This window comes from Pseudochaenichthys georgianus, chromosome 10 (genome assembly GCF_902827115.2).
Source record: "Pseudochaenichthys georgianus chromosome 10, fPseGeo1.2, whole genome shotgun sequence".
Classification (NCBI taxonomy): Eukaryota; Metazoa; Chordata; class Actinopteri; order Perciformes; family Channichthyidae; genus Pseudochaenichthys; species Pseudochaenichthys georgianus.
The window spans coordinates 28,045,220-28,066,594 of record NC_047512.1 but is presented as its reverse complement, the minus strand read 5'-3'; the positions used below and the strand labels follow the sequence as shown (position 1 = coordinate 28,066,594).

At 41.2% G+C, this 21,375-nt stretch overlaps 1 protein-coding gene across 1 annotated transcript; it reads left to right on the top strand.

Annotated features, from left to right (window-relative positions):
- The first annotated feature begins 696 nt into the window (after positions 1-696).
- clint1a (clathrin interactor 1a) lies at positions 697-19,621 on the top strand. Its single transcript, XM_034092627.1, has 12 exons — positions 697-903; positions 4,303-4,407; positions 9,310-9,406; positions 9,820-9,928; positions 10,351-10,518; positions 10,642-10,825; positions 13,051-13,267; positions 13,405-13,492; positions 14,017-14,094; positions 14,588-14,892; positions 16,034-16,220; positions 17,563-19,621. The coding sequence occupies exons 1-12, from the start codon at positions 863-865 to the stop codon at positions 17,853-17,855; spliced, it is 1,872 nt and encodes a 623-aa protein (XP_033948518.1). The 5' UTR covers positions 697-862; the 3' UTR covers positions 17,856-19,621.
- The last annotated feature ends 1,754 nt before the right edge of the window (positions 19,622-21,375 follow it).

Genomic DNA, 21,375 nt, shown 5'->3' with positions numbered 1-21,375 from the left:
TAAACAGGTTTTAGTTAGCAGTGTGAAGTGAAAGCCAAAGAATATCCGTTCAGAATGGAAACAAATATTACATTAAGGTTTATATAGAAGTTGTCTTTCATGGATAATATTGTCCCAACAACATGTAATTTAAATGAAGTCTATACAAAACATACCACACCTTTTTGAAAAGGATGCCCATTTTTTTAATCCAATACACTTAAAAACAAATGTCCATGCTCTATTGACTGTCTTGATTGACTAACTATGTATGACATTTTTAATCTACCACCAGCAAAGATATATTTGGGTTTTCTGTGCTGCAATTTCTTGTAAAGTTAGGCTGCCAATATATCTGGCAATGAGACAAATCATATTATCAGTCACACAAACCACGAAATACCCTATGCATCAAGAGATCTATGCAAAAAATAACAACAATAAGGGCTGATATTATTTATATTCTCACAATAATGTATATTGTACTCTCAGGGTATCTTTTTAAATTATTAAAATATCGATTTTTTTTTTTTTTTTCTTTCAAATCCAGACCCCATACGTCTTTCATTGGATTGTAAAAACTGTTTAATCTCACTTCATCTGGGGCAAATAGTGTTCCCATTTTTTTAATCCACATTAAAGTTCAGCGTATTGACAGCAATTAGAAAACTACAACTCCAATGCTGCTTCACGCAAGTTGGTGACGCTACATGGGCATTTCCCGTAGTAACCTTTCCTGTCTGCCCGGTGGTGCGTTTGCGCCTGCTGTCTTGAACGAGAGGTGAAGAAGAGTTTACTTTTAGAGAGTTCAAGGGTTTGGTACGGTGTTCGTGTGGAGTAAAGGGTTTTGTCGAGGCAGAAAGCCCATTTTCACGGAGCCAAGATGCTGAACATGTGGAAGGTTAGGGAGTTGGTTGACAAAGCGTAAGTATCGCCTCGCTACATAACGCCTGGTTCGCGTTGTTTGTGCTTTTAGTTTACCTGTTTGAAAGAGACACGTACCCAAAACTCTGACGTCACTTGAACAAGTTAGCTAGCCTGTTTGCTACTAGCCAGTTAGTTAGCTGACTTTTACAAACACGGTTTCTTACGAGTATGAGAGTGCTCTCTTAGTCATCTTCAGTTTGCCTGGGTTTTTGTTTGGTCCGAGATAACATTAGCACTCCTGTGAGATGATTTATGCTTGTTGTTTGTGCGTTTTCTCCGACAGTGCAAGCTAACTAGCTTAGCTGACAAGCTAGCTAATTACCAGGCTGCTTGCTATGTACCTAGCTGACCGGGCTAGCCAGCTAAGCTAGTTTGACAGCTCCTGGACTGCATAATACACGGTGAATGCTTATCGAACTAAACGTTAACTCACACAATCTTATTTTACGTTACCACTGTCTATACATATGTTTAATTACGCACTTACGTGTAGTAAAGCGTTAAGGTTACTCTCCGGTATGATTGTTATGACACTTGTAGCTAAGTTACATGAACGTTACAGTAGTAGTTTTACAGAAAATTAAGTATTTTTCAAAACTTTAAGTTACACCACAAGGCTGGATTACTTCATAACCAAGTTATTACTTGTTTTAAACCCTAGACTGTTTGGCAGGTTGGACTAGTTAGTCAAACATCAACTCAGACTTCAATGTGTACATATGTCGTAATATCTCATAATACATTAATATATAAGACACTTTTTTCCACAGCAACTATAAACACGTCGGTCCAACATGCAATGTTCAGCGATCTTATCAAACTGGTTTGTTATATTTCTACAAATGGTGGCTGAGTTATAATATTGCGATCTGCGACACCAAAGAACAACAAGATAAACACCGGTACCACAAAGGGCACTTATTAATCAGTGACCAGTGATTCTGCAGGGTTTTGCAACTTGTTGGTACCTGTCCAGCTGCGAGCTTAAATTCAAGGATGTAATGATTTCAGTTCAACTATACAAACCAGTTACTTATCATTCGGGTTTGAAAATAATGAAGATAGAGTTCAGCATGCAAAATGGAAAGAAAGCGAGAAAAGCATTTAACATGTGTACATGTGTACAACATGTGAGTCATTGAAGCTGCATTTCTAAAGAGTTTTTCATAGTTTGATGGCAGTTACCCTGCATGTCCAGCAGCAGTGTTCAAGCACATTGAAGTAGTTACCTGTCCCAGCACTGAATTTAGGCAACATCTTGTGGAAAGTGTCTTTTGTTCTGCTTTGGACTCAGGTCTGCTTTGAGCTGCTGACCAAACGTTGAATTGTTGTCTTACACTGTATTGCTATAGGTTATTATGCAATATGTCGCCCCTTTGCAAGGTTTATGACTAATGTTACCGACACCCACAATAGGGTGTTCTTAAGTCCCTCCAAGACTGCATTCCTGCTGATTGCAGTTGTCTCCCTGGAGTGTGTTTTCCTGGAATACGGGTTGCTTTCATGAGAGACACAAAGAAGGCCAGACCAAGACAAAGAAAAAAAAGTGCAAGTTTCAAAGATTAAAGGATGGGAGTATGCATGTGGTTTTCCTCCTGGTTTCTTTGTAAACAGGGTGATTCAATAGCTTGTCTTTTGTGACATTCAAAAAGCGGCACTTTGTATTAAATGTCACCAAGCTGTAAGTCATCCACACTAACAGTATGGCATAATGCTATATTTCCTGTTGTATGATGAAGGCGAGGTCTTTGCTAAGGCATGACATGCAAGCAAAGGTTTTATCATGTTTGAAAAAGAACTTGCAATGAATGCAAGTAGCATGTGTTAGATGAAGTATAATACAATTGGGTTAATGAGTAACTGAAAGCAGGTTTTTTTTTTATAAAGGAAATCGTGATAGTGTCACTGAGAGAGAGTATCACAACTTCCGTTTAACGGCTGATATCTAGAACGAGGCAGCGACTATGAAGAGATAAGAAGTTGCATCACGACCTCATATCCTCTTGGGTTTTGCAATAATTCATGCAAACATAATTCTGTGTGCAGTATTGACAAATGCTAGAGGGACTCGGGCCAAAGGAAGTTGTAAGGTAGTAGCAAACTAATCAGAAAGACTAAAAATAAACCTAAAACCTTCCCAAACAGAGATGAAGTCAGCATTGTCCTGAAAGAGCATTGGCAATAGTATTCAGTGTGATACAGGACAGGGCCTGTTTGTTTGTCTAGGATCTCCATCTCTCATAAAGTTACTGTAACTCCTGATCCAACTTGAATGAAAAAGCATATACTTCATTTAAACAAAAGAGAGCATGTTGTCATGTAGAGTGGTAACCAAACCCTGCAGCTTGCCGTAGTTATGCAGCCTTTCTCCTCAACCACAGAGAGGGTGTATCTCCTTCTCCAACCATCAATCCAATACTGCTTTTTCAGGCCCTGTACATTTTATTGCTGATGTGGCAGTAGTGAGGGAAGACTAAGGAGGCACGGGGTTCACATTTCTCTCCTCACTATGTTTCGGCTAAAGTTGTGACACTTTTTCTTTTCGAATAAGATGCCGGTCTTTTAACAATTATATATCTCTCTCGAGTCCTGTAAGAAACCTTTCCTGCTCGAGGTAGTAGACTAAAAATCTAAATACACCAAGGCCATCTGCCTTGAATAATGTATCTAATCTCTTTTAACAAATCATTCACATTCCAATTGAGATTCAAAGTATTTTCTGCAACAGTGTTCAAACATATCCTTTATATTTCTAGAATGTTCTCTGCCTGGAAAATCCTTTGTTCTTAACACCTGACATGTCTCCTTTACAGACTGGACATAAGAAATTACATTTATTTTTCTTTCTTTCAAAAATGCTGGTTTATCAATACTTTGTAGACCTATAACAGAAGCTTACATTTATGGAGTCCGACTGAATATAAAAAGGCAGATTATAAATGTGCCTTAGTTTTTTGTAATGATTCTAAATACGTTAACAGACTACCAAACCCAAACCTGCCCTCTGTGTCCCTGAGGTTGTTAGAAAATGTGTCGCTTTGTTCCCCCTATTTTTTGTTATATAAGAGCTCACCCACAGAGAGCACCATACTGTTTCACACAGTGCCATCTGAGGTCTCATTTGTGTGTTTATATTGGACACAGATTTGCATTTGCTTGTTTATTCCCCTATTTTCAGAGCACACCCACAGGCACTCCCTATTGTCCCATTTCTTTTAGCCCATGAAAGGACATGTGCATGGGCGTGGCTGAAATAAGAGCTGTCATCTATTATCATCCATGTTGTGGGTTTTTTCATGGAGGCCATATATTTTGAACTTGAATGATAAATGCCATGTATAATACTTCATACAGGCATGATGAATGAATTGACTTTTTTTTGTTCCTACTATATAGAACCAATGTGGTGATGAACTACTCGGAGGTGGAGTCCAAAGTCAGAGAGGCCACCAACGACGACCCCTGGGGACCCTCAGGACAGATGATGAGTGAAATCTCCAAGTAAGGACAACATGTAGCGTTGCACCACTCGCTGAAAAGCATCAAGGTTATCTGTTCATAAAATCAAACTGTAGAAAGATTATCTTAAAGCCCTTTTTCTATCGAGTGAACTTTTGCAGGAACATCTTTCAGGAAATTCACCTCCATTTTGACTTTAGGAACCTATTTTGAGCTTTGTTTTTTTTTTAGCCCTGTCCACAAAACCCCCTGTTTCCAGGGTAGTATTTTCTTCCAGAAAGAAACTGCTGTCCCATGTCATGCTTTTCTGGTTATTACCTGTCCCCTTGTGAGTTATGTAGCTTTTACTGCATGTAAACAGTCTGCAGAGTCACAAACCCTCAAAGTACACCCTGCAGCGAGTAAAACTGACACAGAAAAGACCTGTCCATGCTGCCCCAAAACGCCTCGTTGGAGATTTCTCTTTTTCCATTGTTTACTTCTTGGGTATAGTGACGTATTTCGGGTATAGTGACGTAACGTAACGGAGCCGTTACATTTGGACCAATCCGCGGACTTCCTCACTCACACACACACACACACACACACACACACACACACACACACACACACACACACACACGCCGGGACGTTGCGAGGCTCGCTGCTGCAAAAAGCGGGACACTGTGAGCTGGCTCACTGGTGTGGGGTCGGCGAGACACCGTGGAACTCAGCCTGGGCACACACACAAACTCCCAGCCAGTAAGCGGGTGTGTGTGTTTGGGCCTGGGTTTTGCTGTCTCGCAGACGGCCACTGGGCTCATAGGGAGGGGGGGGAGGGGGGGGGCAGGTGCTCCAACAAGCCGTTTAGGACAGAGAGTGAATACACAGAGGGGGGATCCCTCTCCCAGGACGGACAGACGTGCAATAGATGCCGTGTGTAAATTGAAAAGATAATACATTTGCAACATAGGTAGTCCAAATGTTTGGAAATGCATGTGTGTATAATAGGAAGATGAATCCACAAGGATATCCATCCAGGACCACAGCCACGGCTCAAGATCCAGCGTTCACGATCCAGGACACAGGACTGCAGGATCATCCATGACTCCGGATCCCAGCGTATATAGACACCAAAAAGAAAGACATTTGGGGAAGCTGGGTTAATCGGAACATGAGAGTACACAGGTATAGACAGAGAGAAGGAAGAAGTAAGATGTCCCCGACAAACTAAGCCTATATCAGCAAAACTAGGGGCTGAATCTAATCAGCCCTAACTATAAGCTTTATCAAAAAGGAAGGTCTTAAGCGCACTCTTAAAAACGGATAGGGTGTCTGCCGCCCGAACACAAACTGGAAGCTCATTCCACAAATGTGGAGCTTGATAAGAAAAGGCTCTGGCTCCCATTGTACATTTAGAGATTCTAGGAACAACCAACAACCCTGCATTCTTGGAACGCAATGCCCTAGTAGGACAGTAGGGTATAATGAGTTCTTTAAGGTAAGATGGCGCCTGCCCATTAAGGGCTTTGTAGGCGAGAAGAAGAATTTTAAATTCTATCCTGTGTTCTATAGGGAGCCAGTGTAAGGCGGCCAGAACAGGAGTAATGTGGTCCCTTTTCCTAACTCTGGTTAGTACACGAGCCGCAGCATTTTGAATCAGCTGAAGCGACTTGACTGACTTCTTGGTACTGCCTGATAATAAAGAGTTACAATAATCCAGCCTAGAAGTAACAAATGCATGGACTAGTTTCTCTGCATCGTTTTGAGGCAAGATATGCCTGATTTTTGCAATGTTACGTAGATGGAAGTAGGCGGTCCTTGAAATTGATTTTATGTGGGCGTTAAAGGATAAATCCTGATCAAATATAACACCAAGATTCCTTATAGTCTCACTGGAGGCCAAATTGATGCCATCCATAGTTAGTATATCTTTAGATAATTTGTTTCGTAGATTCTTCGGGCCAAGTACAATAACTTCAGTTTTGGTCGTGTTTAACATCAAAAAGTTTAAGGTCATCCACGTTTTTAAGTCCTTAAGGCAGTCTTGAATTTTATTTAGATGATTAATTTCATCAGGCTTGATTGATAAATATAGTTGAGTATCATCCGCATAACAATGAAAGTTTACAGAATGATTCCTTATAATATTGCCTAACGGAAGCATATATAATGTGAACAAAATAGGTCCGAGCACTGAGCCCTGTGGCACTCCATGGCTAACTTTGGTTTGCGTGGAAGATTCATCGTTAACACGTACAAACTGAGAGCGTTCAGATAGATAGGACCTAAACCAGCCTAAAGCAGTTCCCTGTATGCCAACTAAGTGCTCTAGTCTTTGCAATAGGATATCATGGTCGATAGTATCAAATGCAGCACTGAGATCGAGCAAAACAAGAATAGAGACAAGTCCCTTGTCTGAGGCTATTAGAATATCATTTGTGACCTTAACCAGAGCTGTCTCTGTGCTATGATGTGTTCTAAAGCCAGACTGAACATTTTCAAATAAATCATTGTTTTTTAAGTAATCACACAACTGTTTTGCGACCGCTTTCTCAAGAATTTTTGAGAGGAACGGAAGATTAGAAATAGGTCTATAGTTGGCTAAAACCTCTGGATCGAGGTTGTGCTTTTTAAGAAGCGGTTTTATCACTGCTACTTTGAATGATTGTGGAACATAGCCTGATAATAAAGACATATTCATAATATTTAATAAAGAAGTGCTAATTAATGGAAAAACTTCCTTCAACAGCTTAGTTGGAATTGGGTCTAACATGCACGTTGATGGTTTAGAAGAGAGAATCATTGAATGTAATTGTTCAAGGTTAATGGCTGAAAAGCATTCTAGTTTACTATCTAGTGTAATATTAGAACTTACGTTTCCGGGAGCTGTTGATAACACTATACTGGTCAAAGGTAAGAGGTCATTAATTTTGTTTCTAAGAGTAACAATTTTATCGTTAAAAAAGCACATAAAATCATTACTACTGAGTGCTATGGGAATAGAAGGCTCAATGGAGCTGTGGCTCTCTGTCAGCCTGGCTACAGTGCTGAAAAGAAATCTTGCATTATTCTTATTCTCATCTATTAATGAAGAGTAGTAGGCTGCTCTCGCTTTACGCAGTGCTTTCTTATATTCATTGAGAGTAATATGCCAAATCAAACGAGATTCTTCAAGTTTAGTGGAACGCCATATCCTTTCAAGTTGTCTAGACTTTTGCTTTATTTTGCGGGTTTCGGCATTATGCCATGGAGCTAATCTATGTTGTTTTATTTTCTTCTTTTTCAAAGGAGCAACAGAGTCTAATGTTATTCGCAGCGCATCTATAGCACTATCAACAACATGATCAATTTGGGGTGGTGTACATTTTGTATACGTTTCCTCCCTTACATGCAGACATGCTATCGAGTTAAGTATTGGTGGAATCTCTTCCTTAAATGTGGCTATAGCACTAACAGATAGGTTTCTGCTGCAAGAGCTTTTGACTAATGCTTTGTAGTCTCGTAATAGTACTTCAAAAGTTACTAAGAAATGGTCGGATAAAGCAGGATTATGCGGTTCGACTAATAGTTGCTCAATTTCAATACCATAACTCAGAACAAGGTCGAGAGTGTGATTATAGCAGTGGGTTGGTTTATTTACACTCTGACAGAAACCAACAGAATCTAATATAGAGTTAAATGCGACAGTAAGGCTATTTTTATCATCGTCAACATGAATATTAAAGTCACCTACGATAATGACTTTATCTGTTTTAAGTACCAAAGTTGATAAAAACTCAGAGAATTCTGATAAGAATTCTGAATAAGGACCTGGTGCACGGTACACTGTAACAAATAAGATTGGCTGCAAAGTTTTCCAGGTCAGATGCGTAAGACTAAAAACGAGGCTTTCAAAGGAGGTATAATTTAATTTTGGTTTAGTATTGATAAGTAAACTTGAGTCAAAGATTGCTGCAACTCCACCTCCTCGGCCCGTGCCTCGAGCAATATGAGTGTTGATATGGCTGGGTGGGTGGCCTCATTTATGCTGACATATTCTTCATGTCTCAACCAAGTTTCAGTGAGACAGCATATATCAATATTATAATCTGATATTAAATCATTTACCAATATTGCTTTAGATGCTAGAGATCTTATGTTTAAGAGACCACATTTAATCTTCCTGTTTTGTTGCACTGTAGTAGTTGTTACATTTACTTTTATTAGGTTATTATGTATGACACCTCTATTAGGTTTTACCTTAAATTGTCCTTGGGCAGACACACACACACCGCTAATATTGGGTATTTTATTGGGTTCGGGATTCCTATGGATGACTGCCTAGGAGAGAGCGCAGAGAAGCGTGTAAGACTGCGACTCCGCCTCCTGGTCTCAACTCCAGTTTGTCATGGATTAAGTCCACAAAGCCCTGAAATGTTTGCCGAAATGAGATCTGCACCTTCCAAAGTAGGATGAATGCCGTCTCTCTTAATCAGACCAGGTTTTCCCCAGAAGGCTGTCCAATTATTTACGAAGCCCACATTGTTTGCTGGGCACCACCAAGACAACCAGCGCTGAAATGATGACATGCGGCTATACATGTCATCATTGATCAGATTGGGGAGGGGACCAGAGAAGATTACGGTGTCCGACATTGTTTTAGCATAACTACACACCGACTCCACATTAAGTTTGGTGCATTCTGATTGGCGTAAACGAACATCAATACCACCGACGTGAATAACAATCCTACCGTATTTATGTTTATTTTTAGCCAGCAGTTTAAGATGCGCCTCAACGTCGCCCGCTCTGGCCCCCGGAATGCATGTCAGTTTGCTACATTAATTTAGACATTAAAGTTGTAGAAAATGACAACACAACAATGACCTGAAGCTGCTCTAAATGTACACTGCTGTTGTCTGGTTGTATGCAGGTGCAATTATAAATGTTTTCCTCTTCTTTTGTGAATCTTTGTTTATCAAGAGCCACGTTCATGTATGAGCAGTTCCCAGAGGTGATGAACATGCTGTGGGCCCGCATGCTGAGGGATAACAAGAAGAACTGGCGGAGAGTCTACAAGGTCTGCCTGAATTCTGTTGCGACATCGCACAAACACACATGCCCTATATCACACAAAGCTTTGAAGGCCTTAAAGCACCAAAATGAGATACTTCGGACCAGACCCGATTGAACTCTTTTAAAATGAGCCTTCTGTTAACATTTATGTTAATTGTTTTGTACCCGTATGTACAGATAACAATAACATATTTGTAATAGTTTACAACACAAACACTGTGCCTTAAAAAGAACCAGTTGGATGTCTCATATTGCTATGAAACCTGATGTACTTATATGATTCTGTTTTCCTCAAGGTTGTGTCTTCCTGGTCGAATGTACTTATTGTAAGTCGCTTTGGATAAAAGCGTCAGCTAAATGCAATGTAATGTAATGTTAACAGGCTCTGACCTAACACTTTTTGTGTCTGTGTCTCAGTCGATGCTGCTGCTGGCCCATCTAATCAGAAATGGATCGGAGAGGGTTGTCACCAGTACCAGAGAACATCTGTACGACCTGAGGTCAATGGAAAGCTACCACTTTGTAGGTAAGGTAACATTCTGGTCTTTTCCCGTGGTGTCTTTTCTCTTCTTTAAACCTTTGTTTTCTTTACATGTTGGAGAAGCATTACCTCAGAAGTTGCTGAACAAAAAAACACACATTTGGCTTTGATTAGTCGAGGCACTCTTTACACCTCAGCATTTTAGTGTTCAGTGTTTATTAACAATAGCTTCAGTGTGAGCTGTATTGAATGGACAGGGGCCCTAAGCACCGCTTAGTCCACAAACCCTTAAACCACACACACACACTTCCCTAAAGCTGCTTTCGCTCTTCCCAACCATGTGTTTATTTGAGGGGAAGTTTACAAAACAAGAAAATGAACTTTCCTCATACAGAGATTGTTATATTTAGAAAGTTGCTGATCCACTCATTATATTGTCTTCTCTGTTTCCACCTCTGTGTTTATAGACGAGAACGGGAAGGATCAGGGTGTGAATGTGCGTCAGAAGGTGAAGGAGGTAATAGATTTTGTCCAGGATGATGAGAGGCTTAGGGAAGAACGGAAAAAATCGAAGAAGAACAAAGATAAATACATCGGGGTTTCCTCAGACAGTATGGGATACCGAAGCTACAGCAGTAAGTCCTTCATTGAGTTATATAAACTGTAATGTAAAATAATATTTGGGATTTTATTCTATTCACGTCCTCTTCTTCTTTATTTGATCTCCTTTTCCACCTACTATTATTCCATCTCTCCAGCGGGGGACAAGTACGACTCCAGCGACAGCCGGGGGAAGTGGGACGACGACTGGGAGAGGAATAAAGGGCAGTTCCCCTTCAGCGAGAAATTGGGGGAGATCAGCGACAAAATCGGCAGCACCATCGACGACACCATTAGCAGATTTAGGAAGAAGGAGATGGACGACTCACCAGATGGATTCAGGTTAGAGACGGACAGACTAGTTAATTTGCCATCTGCACCATACACCTGCAGATAACATTTTTACTGATCAGGGGCCTCATTTATAACGCTGTGCGTAGGATTCACGTGGAAAGGTTGCTTACGTAGTAGAAATCCAAAAAATAGGTACAGACATTTTCTGACATTTTCCGATTCACCAAACATTGCGTACGGCAATTCCTACGCCGGATCCCTTTTATAAATCACAATCAACTCGAATTTTTTTTTTTAACATTCTATTTATGGTAGGGCTGCACGATATTGAAAAACATTGCGATTTTTTTCCCCCTGCGATATGTATTGCGTTTTTTTTAACTATATTTAACCGGATGAAGGTATTGTCCTCCTGTGCCTCGCTCTTTTTTTACCGGTGTTTTGATGGTCTGCAAACTAGCAGGGCGGGGCCTGCTGTGATCTGATCAAGAATGATTGTGATTGGTGGTTTGCTGTGCATGCAGAGCCTGCATGTCACTCACTCAAGTACCCCTGACATGAGAGCCGCGCAAGTTTTCCTTTTGTAGCAAGCAGCAAAATAATTGTAACATGACGTGTTTGAGTTAATTCACCTACTTAAGCACTGAGCCTGTTTTTCAGGTCTCAGGCTCGAAAATGACATTCCCAGAACAAATGACCATATCTTCCCTTCTAAAAGGGTTACATTAATAATCTTTTCTCTCAAAGTAATGATAAACCTGTGAGTTGGATGTAGAAAAGTCAGAATCAATATACCGTACTTTTCGGACTATAAAGCGCACCTGCATATAAGCCGCAGCAGCTAAATTGTCCGTCTGTCTTGCTCTCGTTCTGTCTCTCGGTTCCACTTTTACTTTGGCGCGCTACCTGTCTCACTCTTTTCCGGCCTCCAGCTTTTCCTGCTGGAGCCCGCCGCTTAAAGGTGGCGGGCACGGACCGGTCATAGAGCCCATAGTGTTAACGGTGGTTAATTTTACCTGTAAAATCCATAGATTTAGGAGGTTCCCTAGTGGCCGTTAGCTGTACAAAAAAAATGGGGAAAAAAGTCGCGGCTTATAGTCCGAAAAGTACGGTAGATGTTTTTTATTTTAAAGAAAATTCAGATTGAACATTCAGATTGAAAACTGTAAATTATAGTGTCCGTCCAAAAATTATTTTGTGCTTATAGTGAAAACTACCCTTGGATGATGGGTTAGTAGACTAAAAGCTTTAGGAATCCAAAGTACAACATATTATAAGTACCCTGTATCAAGATTGATGCAAAACAAGTGACATTTGACCTTTTTAGACAGATTTAGCAAAAAAAACCTCTTCTGGGGTCATTTGGGTGGATTTTCCATATCTCTGGCCGCCCGTTCTCGATTTTGACGAATGAAATCTCTTTATAACCACTAGAGCCAATGGAATAGAGGGGAAGTTCTACACACACCAACACATGAACAAATAAGGAGTGAGAGTGACGCGTAGCCAAAACCGGAAGCTGCATACACTCTGGTGGCTACCATTAGCAGCTAACTTTTGTGCTCCGATTTTTACATAAAAATGGAATTATGGATTATAAACAATTGCTTAAAAGCCACAGATACATTATTAACCTATGGATCAACCGATTCAGCCGCGTTTTTTCTCGTTTTAATGCCATTGAACACGTCTGATCAGATTGACAGCTACGGTGAGACGATCTCCCGTAAAAGCTCCGTAAAGGTACGTGTTGTGATGTCTGTGTTTGCTTCCCCTGTCGCGAGATCGGATCGCTTAGTGATGATACTATACTTAAATAATCTGTGGAGTCTCAGCTTTAATTGGATATATTGTATGTGCAGTTTCGATAAGTAATAAGGGTATCTTTATTTAGAATTCTGTGCTAAAGTGCGTTAGCATTTAAAAAAAAAAATGAATAAAACCGGTTATCGCCATGACACGGTATATCGTTCAGCCCTAATTTATGGTATTATTTCCACATATTTCTCTCCATTCTTCCTTCTGCCAATGGTGTCGCAGTTTCTCGTCTCTCCCGTTTTTGTGCTTAGTGCGTACGCATGGGTTAGAGTTTGTGTGGAGGACCGCACATTTTCCCGTCAAGTTAGTATTTTATAAATCGCAAACAGTGCGTAGGAACTGGCGTACGCCATTATTTGAGCGTATATCCCTTTTTATAAATGAGGCCCCAGACCTTGAACAAAAGAGAGAAGAACCCCCACCCTAACCCCGAAACATTCAAATGTCTTTTTTAGCGACAACGAGGAGGAACGGGGCCGCTCGTCTCAAAACGGCCAGTCGGGAAAAGAGTTCAAAGATGAAGAGGAGACCGTAACCACCAAGAGTGTTCACATAGTCCAAGCAACAGAGACAACAGCAACAAGGAAGAGGGGGGTCCCGTCTAAGAAAGTAGACCTGGGGGCTGCAGCCCACTATGTAGGAGACAAGAGCCCAGACACCACCCCCAAACAGGTAACTATAGCACATGTGATGTATAATCATGCATGGAGGGTTCCTGAAGTGTTTATACAGGGCACAACAGATGCATTTCTTAAATGTGTTATATATATATATGTTCTATAATTGTTTTATATTATTCTTCAATCTAGGCCCAGCCAGCAGCCCCCCAGCCCGCCAGCAGCAACCTAGCTGACCTCTTCATGGTGGACACAACACCAAGCCAGCCTGCTGCCACAGGTATTATGTCATTTCTTCAGGTAACATTTAGTTGAATCTTCTTGTTGCCATGCCGAAACCACAGAGAAGCAACTGATCCCAGACCTGTTCAGCATAGTTTAGCACCTTAGAAACGGCTTGAAAGGGAAAACATCGCCTGCTATCATCTTCAAATATGTTTTATTTACATGTATTTGCACAAACAAGCTAGACACCATCAAATCCAGGAGTGACCTTCTTGCTCAGTGTTGCTGTTCAGAGGGAAGGTCCACTGCAGTGACGGGCCCAGCTGCTGAGGCTAGCATCAGTTTTTGGGGACAGCAGTGGGAGGGAGTGGATGTATAGGAGCTAAGTGCACCAGATGTTTTTGGAGCAGTCCCCGGTGAATGGAGAGGGCGGGAGCGCTGAACAGATGTTTGCTCCTCTCCACCTATCCACTGCTGCCCCCTCCCCTCCCTCCTCCACTTCTGACACTGAAGGAATGCTAACTATGGTGGAATGACACCTGGAGCTCTCTTGTTTAAAGTTGATGTATTTATGTCTAGTTCTCAACGCAGACCTGATGAGTGGATTCGCTGACTTCTCCGCACCGGCTGCCTCCGCCGGCTTCCCCTCAGTATCTGGTGGGTTTCAAGACTTCTATTTTTCTTCTATTTTTTTTGTTTGTTAGTGTGTGCATGTGTTTGCTGTGCTGTCGCAGCCATACTGCTAGAATATTCAGAGAGATGCTGTGAGGAAGCCCTGGCCATATGGAGCCTGCTACCTGCTCTGCATAACAAGAACAGACACACATCAACTCCTGTTATGGATGACAAGGAGACGGGGACAGAGGAGGAAGATGGAGGGGGTGGAGGGAGCTGAGAGAGATCGGAGGAGGGATGGAGACAACAAGCAGGGCCAGTTCAATGAAAACGTGGCACCAGTGGTGACTGAGGATGCCCTGAATACAGCCACACTCACTGAAGACTCAGCTGTTGTTCTTAGTTGCTATGATGGGTTTAAATGAGCTTGCGTTGGCAGCACATTGCAGTTATTTACAAAGCTCACAACATCACTGTTTGGATAGCAAACATACACATTTACCCAACCCTCTTATATCTGTCCTCTTTCTTTTAGCTGCAGCACCTTCCTCTAGCAGCAATGGAGAATTTGGAGAGTGGAACGCCTTCCCCGGAGGTCAGATGCCAGCGTCTACTCAAACTGTCGACACCAGCGGAAATGACCTTTTTGCAGCCATGACAGCTCCTGCAGCCGCCCCTCCCCTGGCCCCCGCCCCGGCTGCAGGCTCGGGCCCTGCCTCAGCAGACCTGTTCGACCTGATGGGGCCGACCCACTCCCTCAGTTCCTCCCAGAGCCTCAACTTCAGCATGAGCTCCTCGCAGAGCATGAGCGCCACGGCGATGCCCCAGTCTATGTCCCAGGTATGCATGACCGCACTCATACAACCCACGCATCCTTCTTTAAATAATTTATTATTATACATATCATTACAAGACTCATGATGGGGGGCCTAAATTATACAGGTGGAAACAAAACATCCTCAGGAAAATAACAATGCAGTTTATGACTTCAGATTTCATCAATCCCAAGCTAGACTGATACATTTTGATGTTTTTGTAAATACATCAAATAAAGACGGTATTTGAAAAAGCATATAATTGTAATAAAATCACATCAGATTCTTTATTTTTGATATCGATGTAATAAACGGAATGACTGGTACTAGATAAAACATTTTCATCATACATTTGAGCGAGCGAGCTAAAGCCAACCTAGAGTTACATTTTTCAGTTTTAAAAAATCACCGTTTTTGAGAGAATGTTTTAATCCCAGGCTTGTTGATGGCAAAATGAGTAATATTCTGGCATTTACATGTTCACACAAATAACCTTTAAAACATTGTATGCTTCAGTTTGAAGCGGGAAATAAATGAGATTCAAACAAGGGGAGAAGAAGTTCACTTTCAGTAGTGTTCCAGTACAAATGTTGAGAACATTTCACACATTTACTCCCAGCTTTCAGTTTCCCTGTTCACATAAGGAGTCGGTATGCCTGTGTGATAAAGATACCTTGTGTGATTGAGAGATGGAGGACAAGCATGATGGTGGAGGGTTAGCATGCAGCCTCACCAGATGCTCCTCTCCCCCAGAGACCGCCCACTAACCGCCCACTCCTCCTGTTTCTGACACACAGAATGAGAAGAATCAGGTTTGAGTTACAAAAACATTAAAAACCCAACCAAAGCCTGTGGATGTCGACTGTGTTCCATGTTAAAAGGTTGTTGACCTAAAAAAGAACCGTTGTCTTTGTTTCGCTGAGCAGACGCCCACCACTCTGTTTTAATGAGCTCAGACACAGACAGAAGCTCATCTCCCTGACAGTATGGAGGTTAAGTGGGGGTTTAAAGGCCCTGCATTAAGAGAAGGAACTTTAGCTTTTCATAAAGTATTTCAGAGTTGGAGCTCTGATGTGTCTTATGGAGTATATTTCTGTGATTTCAGCTCGGATTAGCTCTTTCTGACATTGTAACTCTGCTTGTGTGGGTCTTTGCTGCCCCTACAGAACATGGGAGGTCCTCTTCAACCGCAGTCTATGCAGCCAATGCAGCAGGGGGGGGCCTCTCAAGGAGCCAAAGCAGCCCTCCCTGCCACCTGGTCGGACTCCTCCATTAACATCAGCCTGGACTTCCTGGGGCCGGGCGTGCAGCCCCCCAAGCAAAGCCATCCCACCCTCAACAACCTCCAACACGGTGAGACCAATGGGAGATCTGGTATGAATGGTGACACTGTAGCCAATCTGGGAAAATGTATAATCTTTGCTATTGCAAGTTTTTACATAAAGTTTTTTAATCAATTTTTAAAATGTCTTAATATTTGCCCCAAAATTCACTGTGGCAGCTCATTGAGCATTTCTACTGGCCACTCAATCTAAGGCTTTAGTAAACACTGAGTCATAAATAGTCAATAGTAATAGATAATCAATAGTTCATGTAAACTTAATTCCAGATTATTTCTAATTTAGGGTTGATTTTAAAAGTAAAGACAAATCTGCCATGTTGGAAGGTGACCTGAATGTTTACCTGACACAGCCAAACATGTTGGGGTTCACATATTGTCTGAAAAAGCAGAGCTCCACATGCTGAAGCGACCCAGTGCAAGCTGATGGGGAAAGCTAGCAGAAGGACAGCAGACTGAGCAGAAGGATACGCATGTGACAACGTCCGATTATCTAAATGAGGTTTAGAATGGTATACAAAATACATTTATGGATTTCACGAAAAGCATAAAATATGATAAGTTTTATACTTATTACTTAATTTAAACTTTTACATTATATATTTGGGTTGATAGAAATCATTTGAATTCCTAAAAATCATATATATTTGAAATAAGGACACAAAAAGTGAAATAGTGAAAAAAAACAATGCAACATATAGAATATGAAGTTAAGTAATGTACATTAAGACAAAATGAAATACGGTTTGTTGCGGTGATAACTATTTATATACATAAGTAGATTGCAAGATGACGACAAACAGATGAATGTTTCTCGGTGCACTTTCTCCCACGGTCTAGTGGTAAAAGATATACCGTACTTTTCGGACTATAAAGCGCACCTGCATATGAGCCGCAGCAGCTAAATTGTCCGTCTGTCTTGCTCTCGTTCTGTCTCTCGGTTCCACTTTTACTTTGGCGCACTACCTGTCTCACTCTTTTCCGGCCTCCAGCTTTTCCTGCTGGAGCCCGCCGCTTAAAGGTGGCGGGCGCGGACTGGTCATAGAGCCCATAGTGTTAAAGGTGGTTAATTTTACCTGTAAAATCCATAGATTTAGGAGGTTCCCTAGTGGCCGTTAGCTGTACCAAAAAAATGGGGGAAAAAGTCGCGGCGTATAGTCTGAAAAGTACGGTAACATAAATCATATTATTGAATTGCTATACTTAAAACTCAACTCGAGCAATAAATATCGAAATAGCTCCCAACTATGAAATGATCTGACTATCCCAACCATAGCAGCCAGACTGTCCTATACATCTACTCATTTATGAGATTTGAAAATCTTGTATAAATTGCCTTTGTTCTGTCATTTCCAGGCTCCCCAGTACCCAGCAGCATGCTCCCCCAGGGGTTTGCCGCCATTAACCTTGGACCTGCTGCAGTCAAATCGCCTGTCAGTCCCATGATGCACCCCGGTGCTGGCATGGGGATGTCCCCCAACCAGGGCATGATGGGGATGGGGATGGGCATGGGGATGTCCCCCAACCAGGGCATGATGGGGATGGGCATGAACATGGGGATGCCACAGGGGGTGATGGGGATGAACCCTGCGATGGTCCAACAGCCCAAACACGATGCCTTCGCTGACTTTGGCAACTTTGGAAAGTGATAGAGCCAGAGAGCAAAGATGATCTGGTGGAGTGGTGTTGATCTCTCTCTCTTTCTCTCTCCGTCCATTGGTGAAGGATTGTCACTAGCTGCAAACAAAGAGTACTTGAATAATGTCAACTATCACAATACAAACACCCTGCAATCGCCTTTTTTTTTTTGGAATGCTGTGTAGTGGATCTAAAATAATTTGTGTTTGAACCAATGAGCCGTCTGGTCCTGGGTGACAGTGGGCCTCGTTGGTTATGAAAAAGAAGAGTGTGCCGCCAAGAGAATGTTTGGGGGGGGGGGGGGGGTCTGCTTTATAACCTCAATCAAGTTAAATCACCATAATAGCAAACAAAGATCAGTAGCTGCGTAATTATTTTGAGATGCTTTCTCAGTCATTTTACTAATTTAAGTTTGAATAACATGATCAGCTATTTTAACTTTTCTAATGTACATTTGAGAATGTCAAGTTACCTCTTTCCTTCTTTTTCCATTGCTCTTCCTTTTGACCTGTAAATAGAGATCTGGAGCCCTTGCAAATAAGTTATGAAGTTCCAATATGAGAGAGGGTGTGAGAGTTGTATCATGCAGACCAAATCTGATGCGAACCAAGACCCCGGAGCACAGCGACACCTTCTCTATGTACATACCACACACCCCATACGTGCTACAGCTAATGAATGAGTGTTTGGAGTGAAAATTGATTCATTTAAGGAGTTATCAGACCATCATTTGTGGCCTTTCTTATTGCTATATAAATATATATATTTTACTTATGAAGAATATAATCAGTTTGCATCCAAATCAGTAGGGCCTCGTACAGGGGTCGAGGGTTCATTACAGCAGAGTGCCTGAGAGACCCTTTGCCTTTTCTCTTCAGTTAACCTCTCTAAAGGAAACGCTGCGACTGCACAGAGCGCCTAAAGCCAAGAGTACTGTCTGTACAGATATCAGATGCAATCCTATCATTATTTTTGTTTGTCCCATGCACACTTTCATGGTTTATTCAGGTCAGATAAAACCTTCAGAGCGCAAAAAAACGGAACTTTGAGTGTTGCGACTGTCATGAAGATGTCATTGTAAATGTCCAACAATGCATTTCTGTAAATGCTGCCCTCTCACCCTCCGTCATTTGTAACGTAACTCATTAAAAACATCATAACCGTCATCATTAAAACCAAGAAGATAGTGAGAGGACGCACTTTTTAGGACGCAGTTTGCACCCAGTTTGATATGCCGGTTCCATGACTGTTAACGCATAATTAACTGCTAGGTTAGACGTACAAAACAGTGCTCTTCAGCGGTTCAAGTGCCTGCCGGTGGTTGCCTCCTGACCCTTGTAATGAGTGATAAGTAAATCTTGGCTGCCTGACATTTTGGGCATGTCGACGATTGGATAAATAATTCACTGAGCAGAGGTGAAGGCGGTGGATGTGCGGCCCCGAGAGCATCGAGGCTTTCCTTCTGTCTCAAGGGCTCAGAGGCAGAGCACACTAACACATAGTAGCCTTGCGTCGGAGTCTGAAACATCAAAAAATGACCAAAATCTGTTTGCTGTTTTTTTCTAAAATATAAGTAGCGATTGTTTTATTCATTTTTTTATTTATTTTCTACTTCAAATTGTTTTTTTTGATCTTCTCTGAAATGGGATTGTTACTGGAACACTAGCATATGCAAATGTAAGAAAAGAAAATCCTTTGAGAAAATGAATTTTTGCATTATTCCCATTTTGATTTACACATCGATTCTTTATCTACAACATTAAACAGTTGATTGAAATGTGTTAATGGCGTGTGTTATTTGGTGTGCTGTGTCATTAGCCTCATTCAAAAGAGCTTCAAGCAGCAGATGTGAAATCACTGCGCTTCACTTTGAAATTACATTTAGTTCATGCCAATTTGTTAACCTCATTGACTGAGGTAATCACGGAAAGTCTTTGATAAATATGCACATTTACAAATTAATAGGGCAAAGAAGAATACAAAAGCGTACAATCAGTGCATGACATTAAGGATGTTGGGAGATGGCCCTGTGGGCCATCTAAGCTAATTTACAGATGGCCCTGAGGCCAATAGAGATTGCCCTGAAAAATGCGTGCGGACGAAATGACACACGAAGGGTTTGGGGGGCCTCCCCCTAGAAAATGTATATGTTTGCAGGTCTTAGATGCAGTCTGGTGCATTCTCCAGACTGAATTATAAGATGAACCACCACAATATTATATTGTACAATTTCTATTCTTCATTTCACTTGTTTGTTTGTTCTTGTTTGTGTTTGCTCACTTGCATGCCCTGCATAGCTATAAGAAATAAGTGCAACTCGATTTTGACAGGAAAGCAACTGGACACTTCTAGAATTGTGTGAGTAACAACATTCTGTTTTTAGACTTCTCTGTTTCAATGTGTGTACTCTGTATCAATGCTCTGTAGTTGATCTGACTGAAATTGTGATTTTAAATCTCAAACCCACTACAGTATCTGTCAGGCAGAATCTGGGACAGGTAATTTGACTGAAAACCTTAAAGCTGAACTAACTGACTGCTAGGCTTAACTTTGATTTAAACATTTGTAGAATACTAAGAGCTTTATTGAGTAGGTGTAACTGTATTAAGGGTTAAACTCATAACTTTATAACTGAGGGTTTAATGTAATTGACTTAAAAGACAATAACGAGTCAGACTCAGGAGGAAACCAGTCTCGATTTCCTTTTTTTTACATGCCGGTTAATCTGTGACGTTTCGCTCTCTCAAAAATTGGGCCATTTTATCATCATGCGCTAATGAGCAAATCTCATAGGAATTAATGAGGCCCCGCCTCCCACGCTGTATCCAGTTCTTATTATACATCCATGCTCTCAATCGTTCCCCGGAAGTTAGCGCCAAGGCTAGCAGAGCTGTAGAGTTGCAGCATAATAGACCGTTCGTGACGGACTTTTAAAGGTAAGAAGAAGTTTAAAGATTTATATTGCGGATATTATCAGTACATCTGATTCAAATTAACATGTGCATTAAAGGATGTCAGTGGATTATCCCTAAATTAGTAGATTTAGGGAACGTTTACAGATAACAGATTAAGCTAGGATACCGAATCAAGTTAGCAACAGACGTTGAACAGCCTTTTAATTGTAAATTCCGTTCTCTTAATGTAATTTCGTCCAACGTTGTTGAATTAGAGAAGAGGGGCTTCTAAACGGGATTGTATGCGGGGGTGGAGGGAGTTAAATATTAGATAAATATAACTTTGGTGCATGTAAGAGTGAGTGTTTTTAGCAGAGCCATATTGTGTCCTTGTGATTCTGTTGATTATTACCTGTCTGTATAATGTTGCAGCTCAGCTGATTTTGGATTGATGGCAAAGGGAGAGGGACTTAAGTGAGAGTGAAAACACAAGGTAAGTTTAATACTATTGTTTTATTTCATTTCATTTCAAACCTTTATTTAGACAGATAGGTCCCTTGAGATCATGGATCTCTTTTACAAGGGAGACCTGCATCAATTTAGTTCCACATGAAACATAAAAACAACATAAAAACAA

What these genes read in the sequence shown, in the direction of transcription:
- clint1a (XM_034092627.1), top strand. Translation starts at nt 863, where the DNA reads ATGCTGAACATGTGGAAGGTTAGGGAGTTGGTTGACAAAGC. An exon ending in GGAAAGCTACCACTTTGTAG is followed by an intron (nt 9,929 to 10,350) that starts GTAAGGTAACAT and finishes CTGTGTTTATAG; the next exon opens with ACGAGAACGGGAAGGATCAG. An exon ending in AAGCCAGCCTGCTGCCACAG is followed by an intron (nt 13,493 to 14,016) that starts GTATTATGTCAT and finishes ATTTATGTCTAG; the next exon opens with TTCTCAACGCAGACCTGATG.